At 46.3% G+C, this 16,843-nt stretch overlaps 1 protein-coding gene across 3 annotated transcripts in view; it reads left to right on the top strand.

The window, feature by feature from the left end:
• Positions 1-16,843, top strand: part of LMF1 (lipase maturation factor 1) — a 207,288-nt gene that overhangs the window by 38,437 nt on the left and 152,008 nt on the right. Inside the window, exon 1 of one of the 3 annotated variants that reach the window (XM_072878188.1) lies at positions 7,820-7,951. The exons of the other annotated variants lie outside the window; for them this stretch is intronic. Within the exon in view, the coding sequence (XP_072734289.1) occupies positions 7,840-7,951 (112 nt within the window). The 5' untranslated portion in view covers positions 7,820-7,839. Of the gene's footprint in view, positions 1-7,819; positions 7,952-16,843 lie in introns of those variants that run through there. 3 annotated transcript variants of the gene reach the window in all.

Genomic DNA, 16,843 nt, shown 5'->3' with positions numbered 1-16,843 from the left:
TCCCCAAGGTGCTTCCAGACCTTCATGTAAAGCTGCTACATAAGAGCGAGAGGTTGCTACTTGGTTAAGGCACAGTGCCTAAAATAACAGTGTTTTAGTAGTGGGATTTTGATTTCTATCCTATGCTTTCAGGCTGTTAGGTGATTAAACCACCATTAAAACCGGACTAAACAGCTCTGGGTTTTAGTGGAGCAGGTAGCTGAGGTGTGGAGGTTTATGAGGTTGCTTCTTGATTTGCCATTTATTATGAACATTTATCAGGGAGGAGATACGGGGTCACTTTCTGTTTTATTTCATGGTTGTCTGAGGCACGCTGGGTCGTGTTCAATTCAGCAACTAACCTTGAGCTCGGCTGGAGGACCTGCGGGATGGAGCCCTTCGCTTCTGCGAGTAGGAAGGACGAGGAATCCCGAGCGGCAGGCTGTGGTTTTAGCCGTGCAGACTGAGCCTCTCAACAAGGATTGCTCAACCTCCCTGGAGCTGGCTCGGGGCTGGCCGGCTCGCTGCGTGGGCAGGCTGGGCTCCGACCTGCCTGCCGAAGCCCATGCAGGGACGGCTTCCAGGGATGGGTGGGAAATGGCAAAGTCAGGAATAGGTCCTGCAGCTCCAGCCTGGTCTGCTGTCACCACCCAGCCGCCTGCCTTCTGCAGATACAGACTTTTTTCCTCTGCAAAGGAGGGGTTGGGGCTAGCGCGGGATGACTGCGCTTGCACGCAGTGGAGATCTGCCCGGGAGCTGAGCAGTGATACCGAGGGGAAAAGTCATCCTGCAGTTCTCCAAAAATAGGGTGGTACTTTTGTGTGGGAGGGGTGAAAGGAGAGAACAAAGATAATCCCCCCCAAAAAGAGTGAGGCGGGGGAATACACAAGCTATGCAATAAATCAGCAGTGAGCAATCTGGGTGCAGGGTAGGGAGGAGACGTCAGGAAGGCTCCTCTGGGGGAAAGGAGCAGTGGGGAAAGGTGAAGGATGAGGGGTAGAAACCGATGGGGAAATCGTTCTCATCCCTTGTTTCGGATTGCTGAGGTAATGCTGTTATTTTCGAATAGAGAGCTGGAGCGCGTGGCAGAGCTCAGTTCCCCCGTGCGATGTCTCTGCTCGGCCTCGCAGCTGCAGGAGGAAGGCTGTCAGCGATGGGAGTGACGGGCTGCTGTAGCTGCGGGACAGCCATTTGTTATCGCCAATTGTCACGGGGGCAAATGCTGCCGGGATTTTTTTTTTTTAATGCAGTTTGGTAAGCACGAGGGCCAAATTCCCGGTGTAAATCTGGAATAGTGTCAGTGCAGTTGGATCTGCCCAGCTGTGCTGGATATCTCGCTCGGAGGAAAGCACGGCACAGAGCCGGCACACTGGGCTGCTCCGCTTGGAGACGCTGAAAAATTACCGGAGGGATGGGGAAGGGCAGCAAGGGGGAAGGAGATGCCGGGGAGGTGTCCGAGGGGATAATGCAGAGCTGTAGCTCTTCCCATCTATTCTGCACTTTGCTAGGCTTTAAAATGCCACTTTTTGTCCACTGTATTTAGCCGATAAATATATTACCTTCTCATTTACATGGCTTACTTCTTAATATGACATCTTCTGACTTATTCAGCTTTTAAAGCAGACGTGCCTGATAGCTAATGGCCAGGGAGAGGAGGAGGAGAACACTTTAAAGTCAAGATTCGGTGCTTTAGAATTGGCACTTTAAATTTGAGCTTCAGAAAATCCAGCTATAGGAATTGATGTTTACATGGAAATGTGCGTGCCTTCATCCCGAGGCTGCAGCAGGAGGTTCACCCGGTGCCCTGGGCCCATCTGGGAATTGCCCAGGCGATGCCGGCGCTGAGCAGCCCCAAATGCCGGCGACTGAGCCAGGGCCGGGAGCGGCTGCAGGGCCACGGGGCAGGCACTGGCACAGAGCAGCATCACTCCACACCGATTTCCACACCCGTGCGTATCTGCGGGCACGGCGCAGAGATCTTTGTCCTAAAAGGCTCCAGGATTTACAGCTGTGTTGGTTGTCGAGCCCTTGGGAAGGGAGTTGGAGGGCTTTCAGCATTAAGAGCTGTCTTGCCTGTGTCCTTGCTGCAGAGTGGGTGAGGTTCAATCTGAAGTGTCATTTGGGCTTTACAGCTTACCCCCAGATACAGGAGTGAACCAGGCCTCGGAGCAAGGATAAATCCACATCCTTGGGGGTTTCTCGTGGGCTGCTGGGTCTTGCGATCAGTGCTGCAGCTCCTTCTGTGTCGTGATACGGCACAGCTCGTCGTATAAAATCCTTGCTCCCGTTTTGCAGTGTCGTGTCAGCCCTCCAGTGTAGCTCAGACGGTGATTTCATTTATTTATTTATTTATTTATTTTGTTTATTTATTTTTAAAAGAAAGTAGCTTGATGCATATATTTCAGTCTACAGGAATATGGAGAGCTCCGAGATCTGCGCAGTGAAAATGGTATATAGATAGTTAAGCAGGGGAATTTGGCCAAGACTTTCTGGCACGCAGCTTGGACAGTTATAATAATTTATTATAATATTTTCCCATCTGTTTGTTATTATTAAATATGAAGTACTGATGTTGCACAATCTTACCTTTTGGATTTATGTCCAGAATAAATCGGTGTACATTTTTATTGACTACCTTTTAACTCTAACTTACAGTTACAAACAGCATTTTGAACTTCTCCTGTGTGAGTTTAAAGCAAAATGAAATTAGAAAACTCCTGACACATGCCAGTCTTTAAGGGTCAGCACTTTCTCTTTGGAAAATTATCCTGTACATGAATATCTTTCTCAAGTGTTTTATTGCACTTCTAAATCCTGGGTTGCCAGCAGCTTCTTTTCCTGCCCGGGTTGTACCTGAAAGTAAGTAGTCAGTTTTGCAGTTGTGTCCTTGGCCGTGCACACGCGGAAGGCAAAATAGTCTATATTTATACCAGCAGCAGGTATAAAACTGCTGTCAACTAGAAGGTTCATGTGATTGCCAAAAAATGACTCCTGCTGCTGGACTGCTGGTACCCGCTGCCTTGAACTGGTGCAGCTGGGGCCAGCGGGAGCTGTAGGTGTCCATATAGTTTTGTCACGCGTGCCGCTTTGCAGGGTCACCCTCTGGGGAGTCCCTGTAATGGAAATAACTCCGCAGACCAACAAGCATCTCCAGAAATTCCAGATAATTGCTAAAAACTCCCCTCTCTGCAGATGCATCAGTTGGAAGAGGATCTGGGCTCTTCTTTTGAAACGAAGCACTTTTTCACTCCTTTCCATCCAGAGGCTTGCTATGCTCAGTTCTCTTTATTTCCACATTTCTAGATACTTTAAAACATGTTTTATTTTTGATATCTGTACTTATCCTTCCATGTAGTCATTTAGAGTGGGGCATTGTGTCATGCTCATAAAGCTATTAATCTCTTTTAAATGGCTTTCTAGAGCAACTGAGCAATACTATGTTTATTAGAGAGAAGAGTAATTTTTTGTATAAAAGTTTACTGTACATGGTAACATTTAAAAATTGGCTATTTTATAGAGCAGTTATTTTAACAAATAATGCAGATGCTTTAGAATTGCTTTTGGAAACATCCCTTACCATGTTTCAAATGATTTTTAAATAAAGCGTTTTTTCTCCTTTCCATCCAGGGCTTTACTGGTGCGAGCATTCCGCGGGCTCAGGTGTATGATAAATCACTGGAGTAAGCGGTGCTGGTGTTCGGGCTACCTTCACACGTGTTTCCAGTTACTGAATTTCAGCCCCCAGCTTTACTGACAAGTTTCCCATTAATGATTGAAAGTTCGCATCAGACTGGATGGTTATTTCTATCGATAAAAAGAATGCCTTCTTTGAGAGACTATTTTAGAGGTGTTTCCATTCACTTGCAATTTCGGCATTAAAGCGGTTGCAGAATATTTTCCCCTGCTTTGGGGTATTGATAACCATTTGTATGGAAACTCCCCAAGCGGTACCTGCTATTTTGCATTTCCAGGTTGGCTTTACATTGCTGAATGCTTAACGAACTACATGCTCCCTTGCTGGATCACTCTTTGTTCTGGGGCACATGCGTTTTCAGCCTGAATTAATAACACTGTAGAGTGAGGACAGAAAAGCCGGTGATTAATTCATATGGTTCATTTTATGCACTGAAGTCATTTGGATTTCTTACAGCGGGGAGAGTGGAGCGGGTGTACGAGGCTTGTGGTATTGGGACATATGTGAATAGCTGTTTAATATCAGTTGTCACTATGCTGTGTGATTTTTTTTTTAATGTGGTTGATTTCAGTGGTTTATATAAAAATATAAAAAGCTGCTTCTTCAAATTAGAAGCAAAAATTCTAATTATATGCTACAGAATATCCTTGCAAGTGAATTTGATGTCACACGCATGGGAAACCCACCACCCAGGTTGCCGGCAGCATAACTGTGGCTGGCTGCTTCGCGGCGCTGGGGCGGTGAGGGGCAAAGGAAAATCTTGCTATACGCCGTGTTATGTTATCATTAAACCGCTGAATCCTTCCAACTGGCAGCTTCTCAGCAGAACTCGGGGAATGGTAATATTTGTGGGAAAACATGCTTCTTTTCTTCTCCCCTCCTTTCTTTACCAGGATGGCTTCACGGCATTTGCAGCTGGGCTGGAGAAGGGGGATCGTTCTGGAGCTGCTGGAGGTAGATGTTTGCTGGGATGCCCAGCCTCGTGTCTTTCTTCAGAAAGGCGTGATGCAGGATCTGTCAGAGGGGCAAGAGAGTTATTTTGTTGGGGTGACCTGAATCAGGACTGTGACCAGAGGTTGTATGAGCATCAGGATATCTTTGCTTGATAAACTGGCTCTGCAAACCCTTTGCTCAGCACTGCTGGGTCTTCACACCTCGCTGGTGGGCTGTGCCAGCCAGCCCGCAAGTGATGGCCAAGCCAAAGTCATCTGGGCTTCTCTTCACGGCAAAGTTTGGGTGAGCAGCCCTCATGCTGCTACAACCTTAGGAGTCAATACTGAATATCTGTGGTCATAAATGGAGCAAAATTCTTGCTCTAAACATGTCCAAAAATTAATTTGCAATTGGTTTTCATTTTGTAGCAGAAGCGATAAGTCATAAATGGTTGTTAAGAGCTCTAGGAAGTAGGGAAAGGGCTAACGATTTTTAAAATGCATTCCTGGAAAAAACAGCCTTGCCAGCTAAACTGTTGGACAATTTAAAATGAAAGATTGCATCCTGCGAGTGTGGTGGTGGGGTTTCTTGTTTGTTTGTTTTTTGTTGTTATTTTGGTTTTGGGTTTTTTTTTTATGATCTCCTGGCTAGAGGAGAGGAAAGACAGGACTGGATTTAGGGTTGTCTTTTTATTGCTGTGTTTTGTTACTGACTATGGGATGTAGACATGAATAAAAATAGAATTGGGAGGCTTAAAATATTAGCTGTTGCTTCATAACGTTGCAGTGTCAAGAGCTTCAGGATTCCTCCGTCGCTCTCTCTGGCCCTATAGATGCAGCAACAGTTGTCCAGACCCTGCAGCTGGAGGGGGTGCAGTGCCTGGGACAGAAATAATTGGTGTACTCAATTCCCTGTCAAGGGAAACTGGTTTGATGGATGGGGCAGAAAACAAGAAATGAAGAGCCCCACAGTTCTAAACCTGCCGGTGCTGCCGGTGCCTTGGGAGCAGATCGGGAGCAGGTCTGCATCGCTTTGGTGCCTGCTGTGGTGGTACCTGAATTACAGTGCAAAGCCACCTAGCCCAAAGGACAGGGGAGAGCTGGTAAACTGAGGCAATGGCACGGCCTGAAGCAGATCGTGGAAGAAGGGAGACTTCCCGCAGAGCGTGCGGCACGTGTTTAGTCTTGCATAGTCATTTCTGCAGAGTGCAATTATGTAGTTACTTTGCCTTGGGTAAATATAGATTTCAGCTAGCACGAGTTTGAAGTGGATGTTGTAATTCTGGGAACATATATCTGTTTTAATTTCCTTTCTAAGATTTTCTTGATCGCTCCCTTGATACTTCTCCCATCAAATTATTCTCTTGACAGTTCAAAGTGACAGCTCAGATCTCTCAAGAACATTTGCTCCTGTCCCAGATGAATTTGGGCTTGGAAACTGCATCGGAGGGGACAGGTGAGGACAGGTCGGCAGAGCAGCTGCTTCTGTGGCAACGCAAGCAAAGTGCAAGCAAAAGGGGAGAACGGAGTGTTTGCCCAGCACCAGCTTTAGGCACCGAACTTGCCGGTTTTAGGGCTCGGGTGTGCCTGCCACCCTCCTCTGCCCGCAGGGCACAGCCTGGACCACGGCGCAGGCTCTGGCACTTAGTGGGATGCTCAGCCCTCCCACCCCAGGACCCGGGCTCAGGAGGGAGCCGAGTGCGGGGCTGTCGCCCAAACTCCGTCGTAACTCTGTCAGGGGAAGGTTTTGTCCCGGGATAGGTGACCAATGCCACCGTCGGAGCACCTCCCTGCTGGGTCTGCGTGCCAGGGGCTGAGCCCAGCTGGGAGGGTTGGATTGAGCCGTCTGCTCTGAGCGGTGTCCTCGGGCTGCCAGGTGACAGGGCTAATGATGGGCTGAGTTACCAGGGGAAAACTCCTCGTCTAGGTGAGTTACCAAAAGCTGGTGAACAGCAGCCCTTCAACCTTCACAATTAGTGGTGTCTTTGAGGCCTTTGGCTTGGCTTTCGCCAGGCGTCTCAGTAAAGAAACACTCCTGTTTACCCAAGCAGGCACTTATTACTTTTTCAATCATTGTACTCTGCTCTATCGCTGTTTACAAATTGTTTCTGTTAAAATAATTCTGTTTAGCTGGATTTAACAAAATAATGTGAAACAAGGAAACACAAGGCATACAGTATTGTGCGTGCAGTGATTCAGGAGTTAAGGAGCAATGCTGCAATACTGTTGAATCTACTGTGGTCATTATAAATCCTAATAGATGCCAACCACGTGTTGCTCATGTTTATACATGAGCAGCGAGTCTGAGTTCAGACTCACGGCCCCACCTTTGCCAAAGATGTAAATGATGGCTTTTTGGTTTTGATTGCCGTTTTTCTTTTTTTAAGAGTATAAAATAATATCGAAGTTGCCATTTTTACCAGGTTTGATGTTGAATTCTGCCTCCTTGGAAGCCGAGTGTGGCTCTTCTGGGAGTTTTCTTTCAGGAAAGTGTTTTTAGAGGAATATTTTTATTTTTACATTTTGTTAGTGTATAATGATATTGACTCTTCAATAGTAGACAATAACTCTGCAAAATAGCCAGAAAATAAAGAAAAATAGACATTATTTTCCAAGTGCTAGGGAAGATTAGGCAAAGTAAAAGTAATTTATCGCAGCTGGCATTCTCAACCATAAACTGAACACGTAGTGTTTTCCAAAAAATAGGTGGCTCATAAATTCCAGGAATTGAGAACCTTGTTTTTCTTCAGGCAGTATTAACAGTGATCGTTCTTATAGAAGATGTGCAGTTAATGCCAGTTAACCGTGGCCACGTCATTAAGAGCATACTTGGTCTGGTAGTCCTTAATTTTATTTAATTAAGTCCTAGGGTATCTGCAGAACTTCTACTGATGGCTGTCAGAGCTAAGATACAGGTCTCCCTAATGAGAAAGTGTATGTGAAAACACATGTAGAGTGGTCTGTTTTCCTCTAATTTCAATGTTTTCAAGGAAAAAAAGGTTACTGGGTAGTTCATGTTCATGCAGAAACAAACTCAACGTTGGAAGTTTCCTTGTTATTCTGTAGTAATAAATTTTGGGTTTGTTTTGGAAGTTTTTCACCTCTCCTTTCCTCATCTTTTTCCTTTGTGGCTGCATCTTTGTGTTGGAGCCTGTCCTGCCATGCGTGGTCCCCATCCCAGTGTCCCTTCTGCAGAAGCAGCGGCCGGGGGTGTTGCAGGGGAGCGGAGGGCCGATGGCCGGGGGCTGCCACAGCCCCGCACCGGGCACAGCCTCCCTGCCCGCTCCCCGCAGACTCCCATTGCCCTCACTGGGCTTTTGGCAAGACCTTTTCAAGGTGCACCAAGGTAAGACCCTTTTTCAGGCACAGGAAGTAAAGGACCTAGAAATGGTAATTTGTCGTGCCCTTCAGGCAAATGGGAGTTAAATATTTGGAATATGTTAATGCTAAATACTCTGTGTTGCTAGGTCTAATTTCCGCTGAAGGGAAGCACGTTCATATTTATTTTAAACCAATAAAGCAAACCCGGGTCATTGCTATGGATGCTTCGCTCGGGCCGGGCAGGGGATATCTGTAGGGGTTTAAGCAATGGGAGCCAGCCGAGAGCAGGATGCCCCATTGCCACGGTTACCAGCACTAATACCTACCCGGACAAAACTGGGGGGACTTCAGGGTCGGGCAGCAGTTTTCGGGGTCACATCCGCCTGCCCGTGCCTGGGGAGGTGGCAGGGACCCCGTGCCCGCTGGGGGCTGTGCGTTAGGGGATGCATGGCTCCCAGGAGCATCCGTAACCCCACCGGGCAGCCTGGGGGGCACCGGAGCCCTTGGCTGTGTCCCCCCCCTTTCCCACGGCTGTCCCCAACCCCGAAACGCACAATTCGGCCGTGTCTCCTCTCTGGACTCACAGCCCGGCCGCTGTTACTGAGGCTTCCTTATTTTTACAAAGTGGATTTCAGAGTTTCTTTTAGAACCATCATAAACAGTTAAAACAACTAAACCGCAGCTGTCAAAATAAATAACCCTGCTTTGTGTTGCTTTATCTTTTTGTTTTCTTACCACTCTGAAACTTGCTTATTCCTAAAAATGGAATCCACAGTAATTCTCACAGCTGCTGGTTCAGATTAATAAGGGTGTCTGTCTCCAACTCTCTTGCCAGCGTCTGAGATTTTCAAGTTTAACAAGTAATATCTATACATGTGGCGGGGAAACATAGTGAATGGCATGTTAATAAGAGCAACACTTAATGAATGCCACATCTGGCTGTTTCTCAACATAAATCTGATTTATATTTACCTTTTTTTTTTAATCAGCTAAAGTCTAAATTTGTATTTTAGATGCATACTATAATTGGGTATTTACTCCTGTTATTTGTAGGTCGTAAGCCGAGCTTCTGTATACTCATGTTTGACACGGGTGGAAGCTGCTCTGGATAACTGCTGTGCATCCGCATTTCATAGAGGGAGTAAAATATTAGGACAGGCTGAGAAAAGAGCTTAAAGAAATGACCTGAGATCTTAAGACTCTTGCAGTTATTTCTCTCTCCTCTCAGTGTATCCTGGTGAAGACTGATGAGTAATTTGATCATGGTGGGGAATTTCTGTGGTAGAGGGAAGAGAAAAGGCAAAATTAGGGCAATGTTTGGGGTTGCCTTATGGCACAAAAAAAAAAAAAAAGATAAAATTTTATGGATTTGACATGCTACTTAATAATTGTAACTGTTTCTGGGGGATGGGGTGGAGAGGTCATCATCTGAAATCTTGACATCAGGCCTGCAGCATTTTAATTAGCTTTTCTCTGTTTAAGCTGGAAACAGCAGGTTTTGGTTCGAGGTGGCTGAGCGCGGCTCTGCCTCCTGTGCTGGCTGCAGGCAGTGCCGGCTGCGTCCTCCTTCCCTCTCTGTCTCTGAAATCTATTAATGGATTGGCTTTAAAGCTGTCCAAAGGGCACTTCTGGCTTTTTTTCAAAATAAGTAATGATGGGAAGAGCACCAGCTTCTACAATGGGTAGGTTTTGTTTCTGCTGCTTTGGTAAATTGTCCTTTGGATGTGGCAGCAGATTTGCCAGGGTAGGTCGGTCGTGTTGGAGGTTTAATGTTTCCTGCAGACTGATTGATCATCCGAACAGTCACTTACAGATCCCTTTGCTGCTGCTGAAAATAATTATGTTGAAGTATTTCTGATTTCTTTTATTGTTTATATTTTTCAATGTGTTATATGTTAGTTTAGTTGTTCAAGCACTGAATGAAATGATTGCTATCTAGACCATTTCTTTCTTTGTATCAACAGAGAGATTTCGGAACTCGGAAGACTTGGCGCATAGTTCAGGTCTCTGACCATCAGCATTTCTGCCTGTGTGTGTGTCTGCTCATCTCTTTGTACTGTGCAGGGAGAGAAAGACTTCCTAACGCAGTTGATTTTTTGGCATTCGTCCTGTAATTGCCAAAAAAATGCTGCTTCCTCCTACGTATCCATCAGATCTTTTTAAAATCAGATGAGTTTTGAAAGCAGCTTTTTGATTTCCTGAGATCCGTGTTTGGTCTTCCTTCCTCCTGCTCCCTCTTTCTTCCTTTGTTCTTGGAGGTTAAAGATGTGGGTGTTGAGGTCCCATTAGTCATTTTGGCCACTTCTGAGCTCATCATGTTGAAAAGTGCATGGATTAAACCATTCCTGAATTACAGCAGATTTACATCACTGAAGCTTCGTTAGAGTTAGTTGAGTTACTTCAGAGTGATGCAGCTGAATGGAGAGTCTTGTTTACTTCTGCTGGGACAGAGGGGATGTCTTAAAGGACACAGCAATATCAATTTTCTTATCTAACTGTGATCCTGAAAAATAACCTTCACTCCAGACAGAGCAAATCCCCTTTTAGAATCAGAAAATTGATATTATAGGTAGTGTAGTGGTTTTCTCATGCTGTCTTGTATAAATAATATCCTGCTTTTTTTTGGTTTGTTTGCTTGGCTCTTTTTTTAAAAGGTTTTGAGTGTAAAAGATAGTGCAGGAACATAACTAAGAGCTCCATGTGTCGGCTATAGTAGTTTCTGAAGTTCGCCACCACCAAAGGAAACGGGCCCTGTGGCCACCTCCCTCCTGATGGCTGTTGGCTCGAGCACTGTTGCCATTCCCTTGGATGAGCGTGGTCGGTGGGATCCGGGCAGTGCCACCACCGGCTCTTCCCAGGCTCCTGCTCCGCACTTGGTTCATGGGGCTGATGATGCTTCCTGGGCGTTTGGCATGTGTCTTCTGTAGACATGTGATGGTGGGTTGCATGTAGCTGTGTGAGGATGAGTGTTTGTCATGCTGAGTGGTGGGACCATGACCGTGGCCGGTGTCTCTGGCCCATGCACTGGTAAGAACAGCCCGTCGGAAACCAATGTGCCATGCCCGCCAGCTAATATGCAAAGTTGTGCTCTCTGTGCTCTCCTTCTCTGGGACTCCTTTTTACTACCAGGACCTGTATTTCCTCTCCTGCACCAGGATGGCCTTTCATGTTCAACCTAAAAGTTGGCCATAACCTGCTCATGGTCTTCTCACATACCACCTTTGAGATTACACCTTTGTTATCGCTCCTGTGATCCTGCAGCTGTTGGGGTGTTGGATGGGTATATCTGCCTTGAGGTTAATAAACTATGCAGCCTTTTTTTCCCTACTCAGTGTACAAGCTGTGCTTTAAAGGCACTATGTTCAGGAAAAAATTAGGGAGGCAGAGAAAATTTTACATGAGAGGTCCGCTTCAAACTGATGGGAAAGCCCGATGAAGGAGTCATCCCTTGGTGAGTATTTATCATCTCCTGCAAATGTTGATGCTAAAACATGTGCTTGCCTGAGGCTAAAATGTGATCTCTCTAGGGCAATGGGAATCTCACATGATACAGCAGGAAAAAAATTGTCTAATATGCTTTTTGTTTCAAGACTTGCTTTCTGTCTGCTAGCAAAATAGCTTGCCAGGTGCCTTCATGGTATTGGTTTTAATTTGTTCTTGCTTGAAGTGTACAAGTGGGGAATGATAGTTTTGAAATGGTGAAGAAAGCAGGCTGGTTGAGCTGTTAGGCTCAATGTTGCCATGCTAACCATGTTAACAGCTGCTGATGGTTTCTTAAGCTGCCAAAGCAGCCTGAAGATAGATTTAACACCCAACAGACACCTGTTTTTAGCAATTTAGCTCTGCAGGCACATGGCACAGTACTGCACGGGTCCTGTCCATAAAGAACAGATAAAACGTGTTCAACAGGTTGCTTGAGAAGGTGGAAATTGCTGGCTTTCTACTTCATAGTAGGGCCACCTTGGTGGAGAGCAAGGAGGAGGAGCATGGTAAGAAGGAATGTAACCTGGAAGAGACGAGCACCAAAGGGATTTTTTGGTATTTCAAACTCGGCTCTGTCTTCCAAAGCCCTTGGTGTCTTTTCCTCAGTCCTTGGTTGCAGTGTCCTCCCAAGGTTCAGAGTGCTTTGCAGGTGGGAATAAAGTGCCACTTCTCCTGGATGCTTGGAGGCTCCTGTTCCATCTCTGAAAGAGTCCATCTGTAGCAAGGCCAGGTTGCAAGGTGACCTTCCCAGGAGTTTTAGCCCCAAGGCGGTGTCAGAGTCCCCACTGGCTGATCCCAGCATGACCTTAAGCTTCCTGAATGAACATTTGTGCTCGTTTCCACTGGTTTTCTCCTTGCCTCTTCTCTTGGCACGTTTTGTGTCCTGTGACCACGCGGACTGCAGCGGCCACCAAAGCCGAGCAGAGGGCCATCCCCAGAGTAGCGGGGGATGCAGCAGGGAGGAGAGGCCCTGCTGGGAGAGGCAAGCTGGGCTAGGGAGGGTGCGTTGTATGCAACAGCGATGGCCTTCTGGTATATCTCGGTCATGTTGGGGTAGACTTGAACTTCTGACCCAATCAGTCCCATATCAGCTCTTGGTCAATGCTGGGAGGAGAACATATATCTCCCTGTGAAAGAGGGCTGAGAGCTGAGGTTCATCTCTCTAAGGCTTTCAGAGCCACCACTTCAGCCTCCTGAACCTTTGCTTGACCATTCATTGCAACAAAGGGGCTTTGAGAGATTTCGGTTGCTGAATCGCCGTTAGCTTCACGGAGGGAAGGTGCTGCAAACGCCGGTGCAGGATTTCTGGGTAAACCTCCCTGCAGAGAACAGCGCTGCGCTTGCAGAGCTCTGTACAGACCAGCCCCGAGCTGGGCAAATGGGATGTTTTTACGTGAGGTGGATTTGGGGCTTTTCCAGTCGCATAGCAGGAACATGTATAATAACTACCGATTCCTGAACAAACCCTGACTGTTCTGGTTTGGTAGGTGAGGGTTCAGTCTTTGCCTGTCTTGTCCTTTGGCTATGTTCTGGGTTTGCTTATTTTCTTTTAAGCCAAATCCCCCGACTCTGTGCACTTGGCTGTGCCATCATATATTCTTTTCACCTGATCAGCGTGGGTTTCCAGAGAGAAAACTCACCAGAAAACTGTAACTGGCTTTTAGTTATATCATGGACTTCAAAGCGATCGGCACAGAAAGGATAATTGGAAAGAAAATCCCTTCCATGTTATAATTATTTGTCCCAGGAACCGGAGTTCCTTAGTGATGATACATATTTTCCCTTCTGTATTCCTAGTGCCATGGGAACCTGGTCTCTGCTGGTATGTGCAGCGTATACCTGAACCTCCGCACAGGGGAATGGAGGAATCACGATATTGGATTCAAACCAGTGATCCATCAAGACTCGCTTCCAGCAGTACCAGAGCCAGCTGCTTCAAAGGAAAATAGGGAGGGATTGTTCTCTGCCTTCAGGCCTTTTTGTTTCAAGTCTTTAAAGCCGCTTTCTTCCGCTGAGAATTGATTGAGTGGGAACATGCTGCTGTGCCCTAACAACATGTAGCACCAGTACTAAATGGATCGTATAGCCTGGTCATGGTGGCATCACTTGTCCTTGGCCTCTCCTTTCGTTCTGCATCTGTTCCCAGCTCTGTTCTTCAGCATCTCGTTTCACAGTCGGTCCCTTCTGTCACTTCCCACTTCATTGACGAAGTTCTCTGTGTTGCACGTGGTTTGTGGATCATTGCAGGATGCCTAGCTTTTTTTTCTCTCCCCATCTTTGTGGCCAGCCTAAACCCTGCTGATCTTTGTCCAAATTTATTGATGGCCATCGTTGACCCTGCTCCTAATAATCTGTTACGGGGAAAATGGGGTGAATCCCCTGCTGTGGGAGGTGAGTTTGGAGGAGTTGTTAAACCTGCTGTTGGGTTGCCCTGGGATGCAGCACCAACCTCAGCTATGCCTGCAGGATGACGGTGGGGAACCCTGGGAAGCCACTGTCATCTCTTGGCTGTGAACCACTCCTGATGCTCATTCCCCTCAGCTCACCAAGATTTGTGGCACAGGTCTTGTGGCTGTTGGCCATGTGAAGGTTTTGAGGGATGGCTTGAGATGTTGAGGAGTTCAGTGAGTAAGCAGTAGCTGCTGTGGTTACACATCTCCAGAGACAACACACACCTCACTGACAGGCAGCAATGCTCGCATGTTCTCCTTGCCTTCATGGCCATGCTTGAGAGATGCTGGTGCCCGCGAGTTCATATGAACACAGATGAAATTATTTTTGTTACTTTAAGACAGAGTAATTAAATACAGTATATAAGGATCCCTCAAAATGACAGCCGCCCACAGAGCTAAAAACAGGAAATCCATTAACTTCATTATTTAAAAAATAAAATAAAAATCCTCCCAACTGATTCCTCTGTCACTTAAAGTTCTGCATGGAAGGAGGGCTAATTTAACGCTGCATTAACTCACTGTTATCACCCTCCTGTTACCTAAGTAGTTTCTAATGACTACCCTGGAGAGCACTTGGAAGCTTTTAAAAGTTTTTATGCTAAATTTTTTTTTTCTGTGTGGTTTATACTTTAAGAACAAAAGTTATTGATAACATATTCCCAAATCTTCCAACAACATCAAGAACTATTCTGTTGGCTGCAAAAATGTGAAGGATCACCAGTCTCTTATCTCTTTGGCAGACAAGAAATTTGAAACATTTAATATAGGTGGTGTTTGGGGGAAATGGATGCGGCCAAGTTTGACTGCGGGAAGCTAGTTTAGATCTTGGGCTTGTTGGTGTTGGGGCAGCAGCGTGTCCTGGGGGTAGGAGTGGAGGAGTGGGGTTATCTGCTCTTGCCCAGGACAAGGTGCCAAAGGGGACTCTGTCCTTCAGCCCTCTGAGCTTTGGCTTTCATAGCTCTGAAAAGACTCGAGACCCTGTGGGGCAGGCGGCTTGCGAGATGTCTCTCTTTGTTCTGGGGTCTGTAAGTGAAGAGCACCACCGAATTGAGAAGCAATAAATCATTGTCTTTCCTCATTGTCTTTTCCTCAGAGCTTTGGTGGACCGATTTCTTCCTTTTTTTAAGCGTCTCTCCTTCTTTCTCTGTCCTAGTTCAGATGTGCTTCTGAGGTCAGCATCTGATCTGTTGCACTCGGGATTTGGGGAGGTTTTTTGGGGGTGAATTCAGAATGAAGCATTCTGGTTGCTCTGCAGTATTTTCAAGTCTTAAAGTTGAAACTTTCTGCTTTATATTGGCCGAAAAGAGAGCTTTGCTGTGCTCCTAAGGTGTGTGCAATGCTAATGCCTGGGCTTAAATTTCCCCCTGATTGAAGACCTAAGTTATTTCAAAGTTAAGCCTTGCCTGCGTGCTCTGCCTGGTGATGGAGGAGATTCAGAACCGCTCTCTGACATTATTAACAGGGCTTTCGTGTTTACAGGCTGACTGTGTGACTGCGGAGAGACCTGGTCTTTCCATTAGGAATCGCCAGGAATCCTGTCCATCGGGAGCCCTAGGAAACTTTTTAAACTTGACACAAACTTGAACATTTTCTTGTATGTGCTCTTTGTGCCTCTACTTTTCACTGATACTTGGAAAGCTAAGGAGTGAGGGGAGTGAGTCTGTCCCCCTGATAGGTTTGTTGTCCTTCTGGAAAAGGAAAAATGACTGGAAAAAAGGCAGAAAAGGGCAATGTCACAGGGGAAGGGCAGCTGCTGACGATGCCTCATGGAGCGCCCAGTGCTTCTGGGGTGCAGAGCACGACTGGCTACGGTGCAGACCTCTGCACAGCGAGTTACAGCGATTCACTGAACATCCTCTGCTTTCCAAGGGCTTCCTTCTTCCATAGTCTAAGCTGTTTGCATCTAGCTGTTGCTCTCCTTAAGCCTGAAATGGCACAGCAGCGGATGGATCCTGCTCACTTGGGTTTTTAGCGTCCTCTTCAGCACCATGATGCTCTTCCCCTGCTCGCCCTGCCCCGGGGCTGGCCGACGAGCCCGCTCCCCTGGCATTTGTCTTCAGCAGAAAGAAAAAACCAGCTCGTTTCAACAGGTGGTAGCTGAGACACGTGAAACTCCTGCGCAAAAGCCAAACCCAGTTGAAACTGGTGATAATTTTGCCAGTCACTTTAGTGTGGCCAGTATTTCACGCTGGAGATAAAAAAGTTATTTGTAGTTAGCTGTCAGGCGCAGTATTTTAACTTATTAGAGGACATGTTAGCAAGAAACTTCAAAACGATGCAGTTCTTTTTAGGATAGTTAGGAACTTTGCTTTCCTTTGAGGAAGTTGTTTCTATGAATGATGACAGTTGTAATGATTTACAGAGTATTTTGTTTAAAAAAAAAAGTAAGGAAAAAGCAAAAACATGTATTTCCCATGGGTATGTTGGGTTTTGGGTTGCTTTTTTTTTTGAGATTTATCTTTCACAGCTGGAAAAGAGGGCTAGGCTTGACCTGACTGTCCTCCTTTAAGGCAATACATACTTATTAAAAGAAGTATTGATAGATCAGTACAGTTCCGTGCATTTTCTAATTTGATCTGCATTTCTGCAAGTGGGAAGTGAGTACGGATGGGAGGGTGAAGGAGAAGAGGAGCCCCTGACGGGGAAGGGGATAGGGATGAGCGGTGGGTGCAGGAGCGAAGAGCAGCCCAGTGCCCATGGGAGCACACTGGCAGGGAAACACCCAATTGCTCAGCGTATTGCTGGCTGCCGGACACGAGTCCGTTTGCATCAGTTGAACCGCACATGGTAGTTGCAACGAGTATTTGCCAACTAAAACCCTTGGTCAGAATCTCCTGTAGTCATCAGTATAACCCATACTATTTTCAACAGGTGTTTTAACGCTATAGCTTAAATTATATCATACTGAATTTCAGGGAGGTAGGGAGGAGACGCTCAGGAGCGGTTAATCTAATTCCAGTGTAAGTCAGGCCGTATTGGGT

This window comes from Ciconia boyciana, chromosome 13, assembly GCF_034638445.1.
Source record: "Ciconia boyciana chromosome 13, ASM3463844v1, whole genome shotgun sequence".
Classification (NCBI taxonomy): Eukaryota; Metazoa; Chordata; class Aves; order Ciconiiformes; family Ciconiidae; genus Ciconia; species Ciconia boyciana.
Note: the sequence above shows the minus strand (reverse complement) of the source record. Positions and strands in the feature narration are given on the sequence as shown.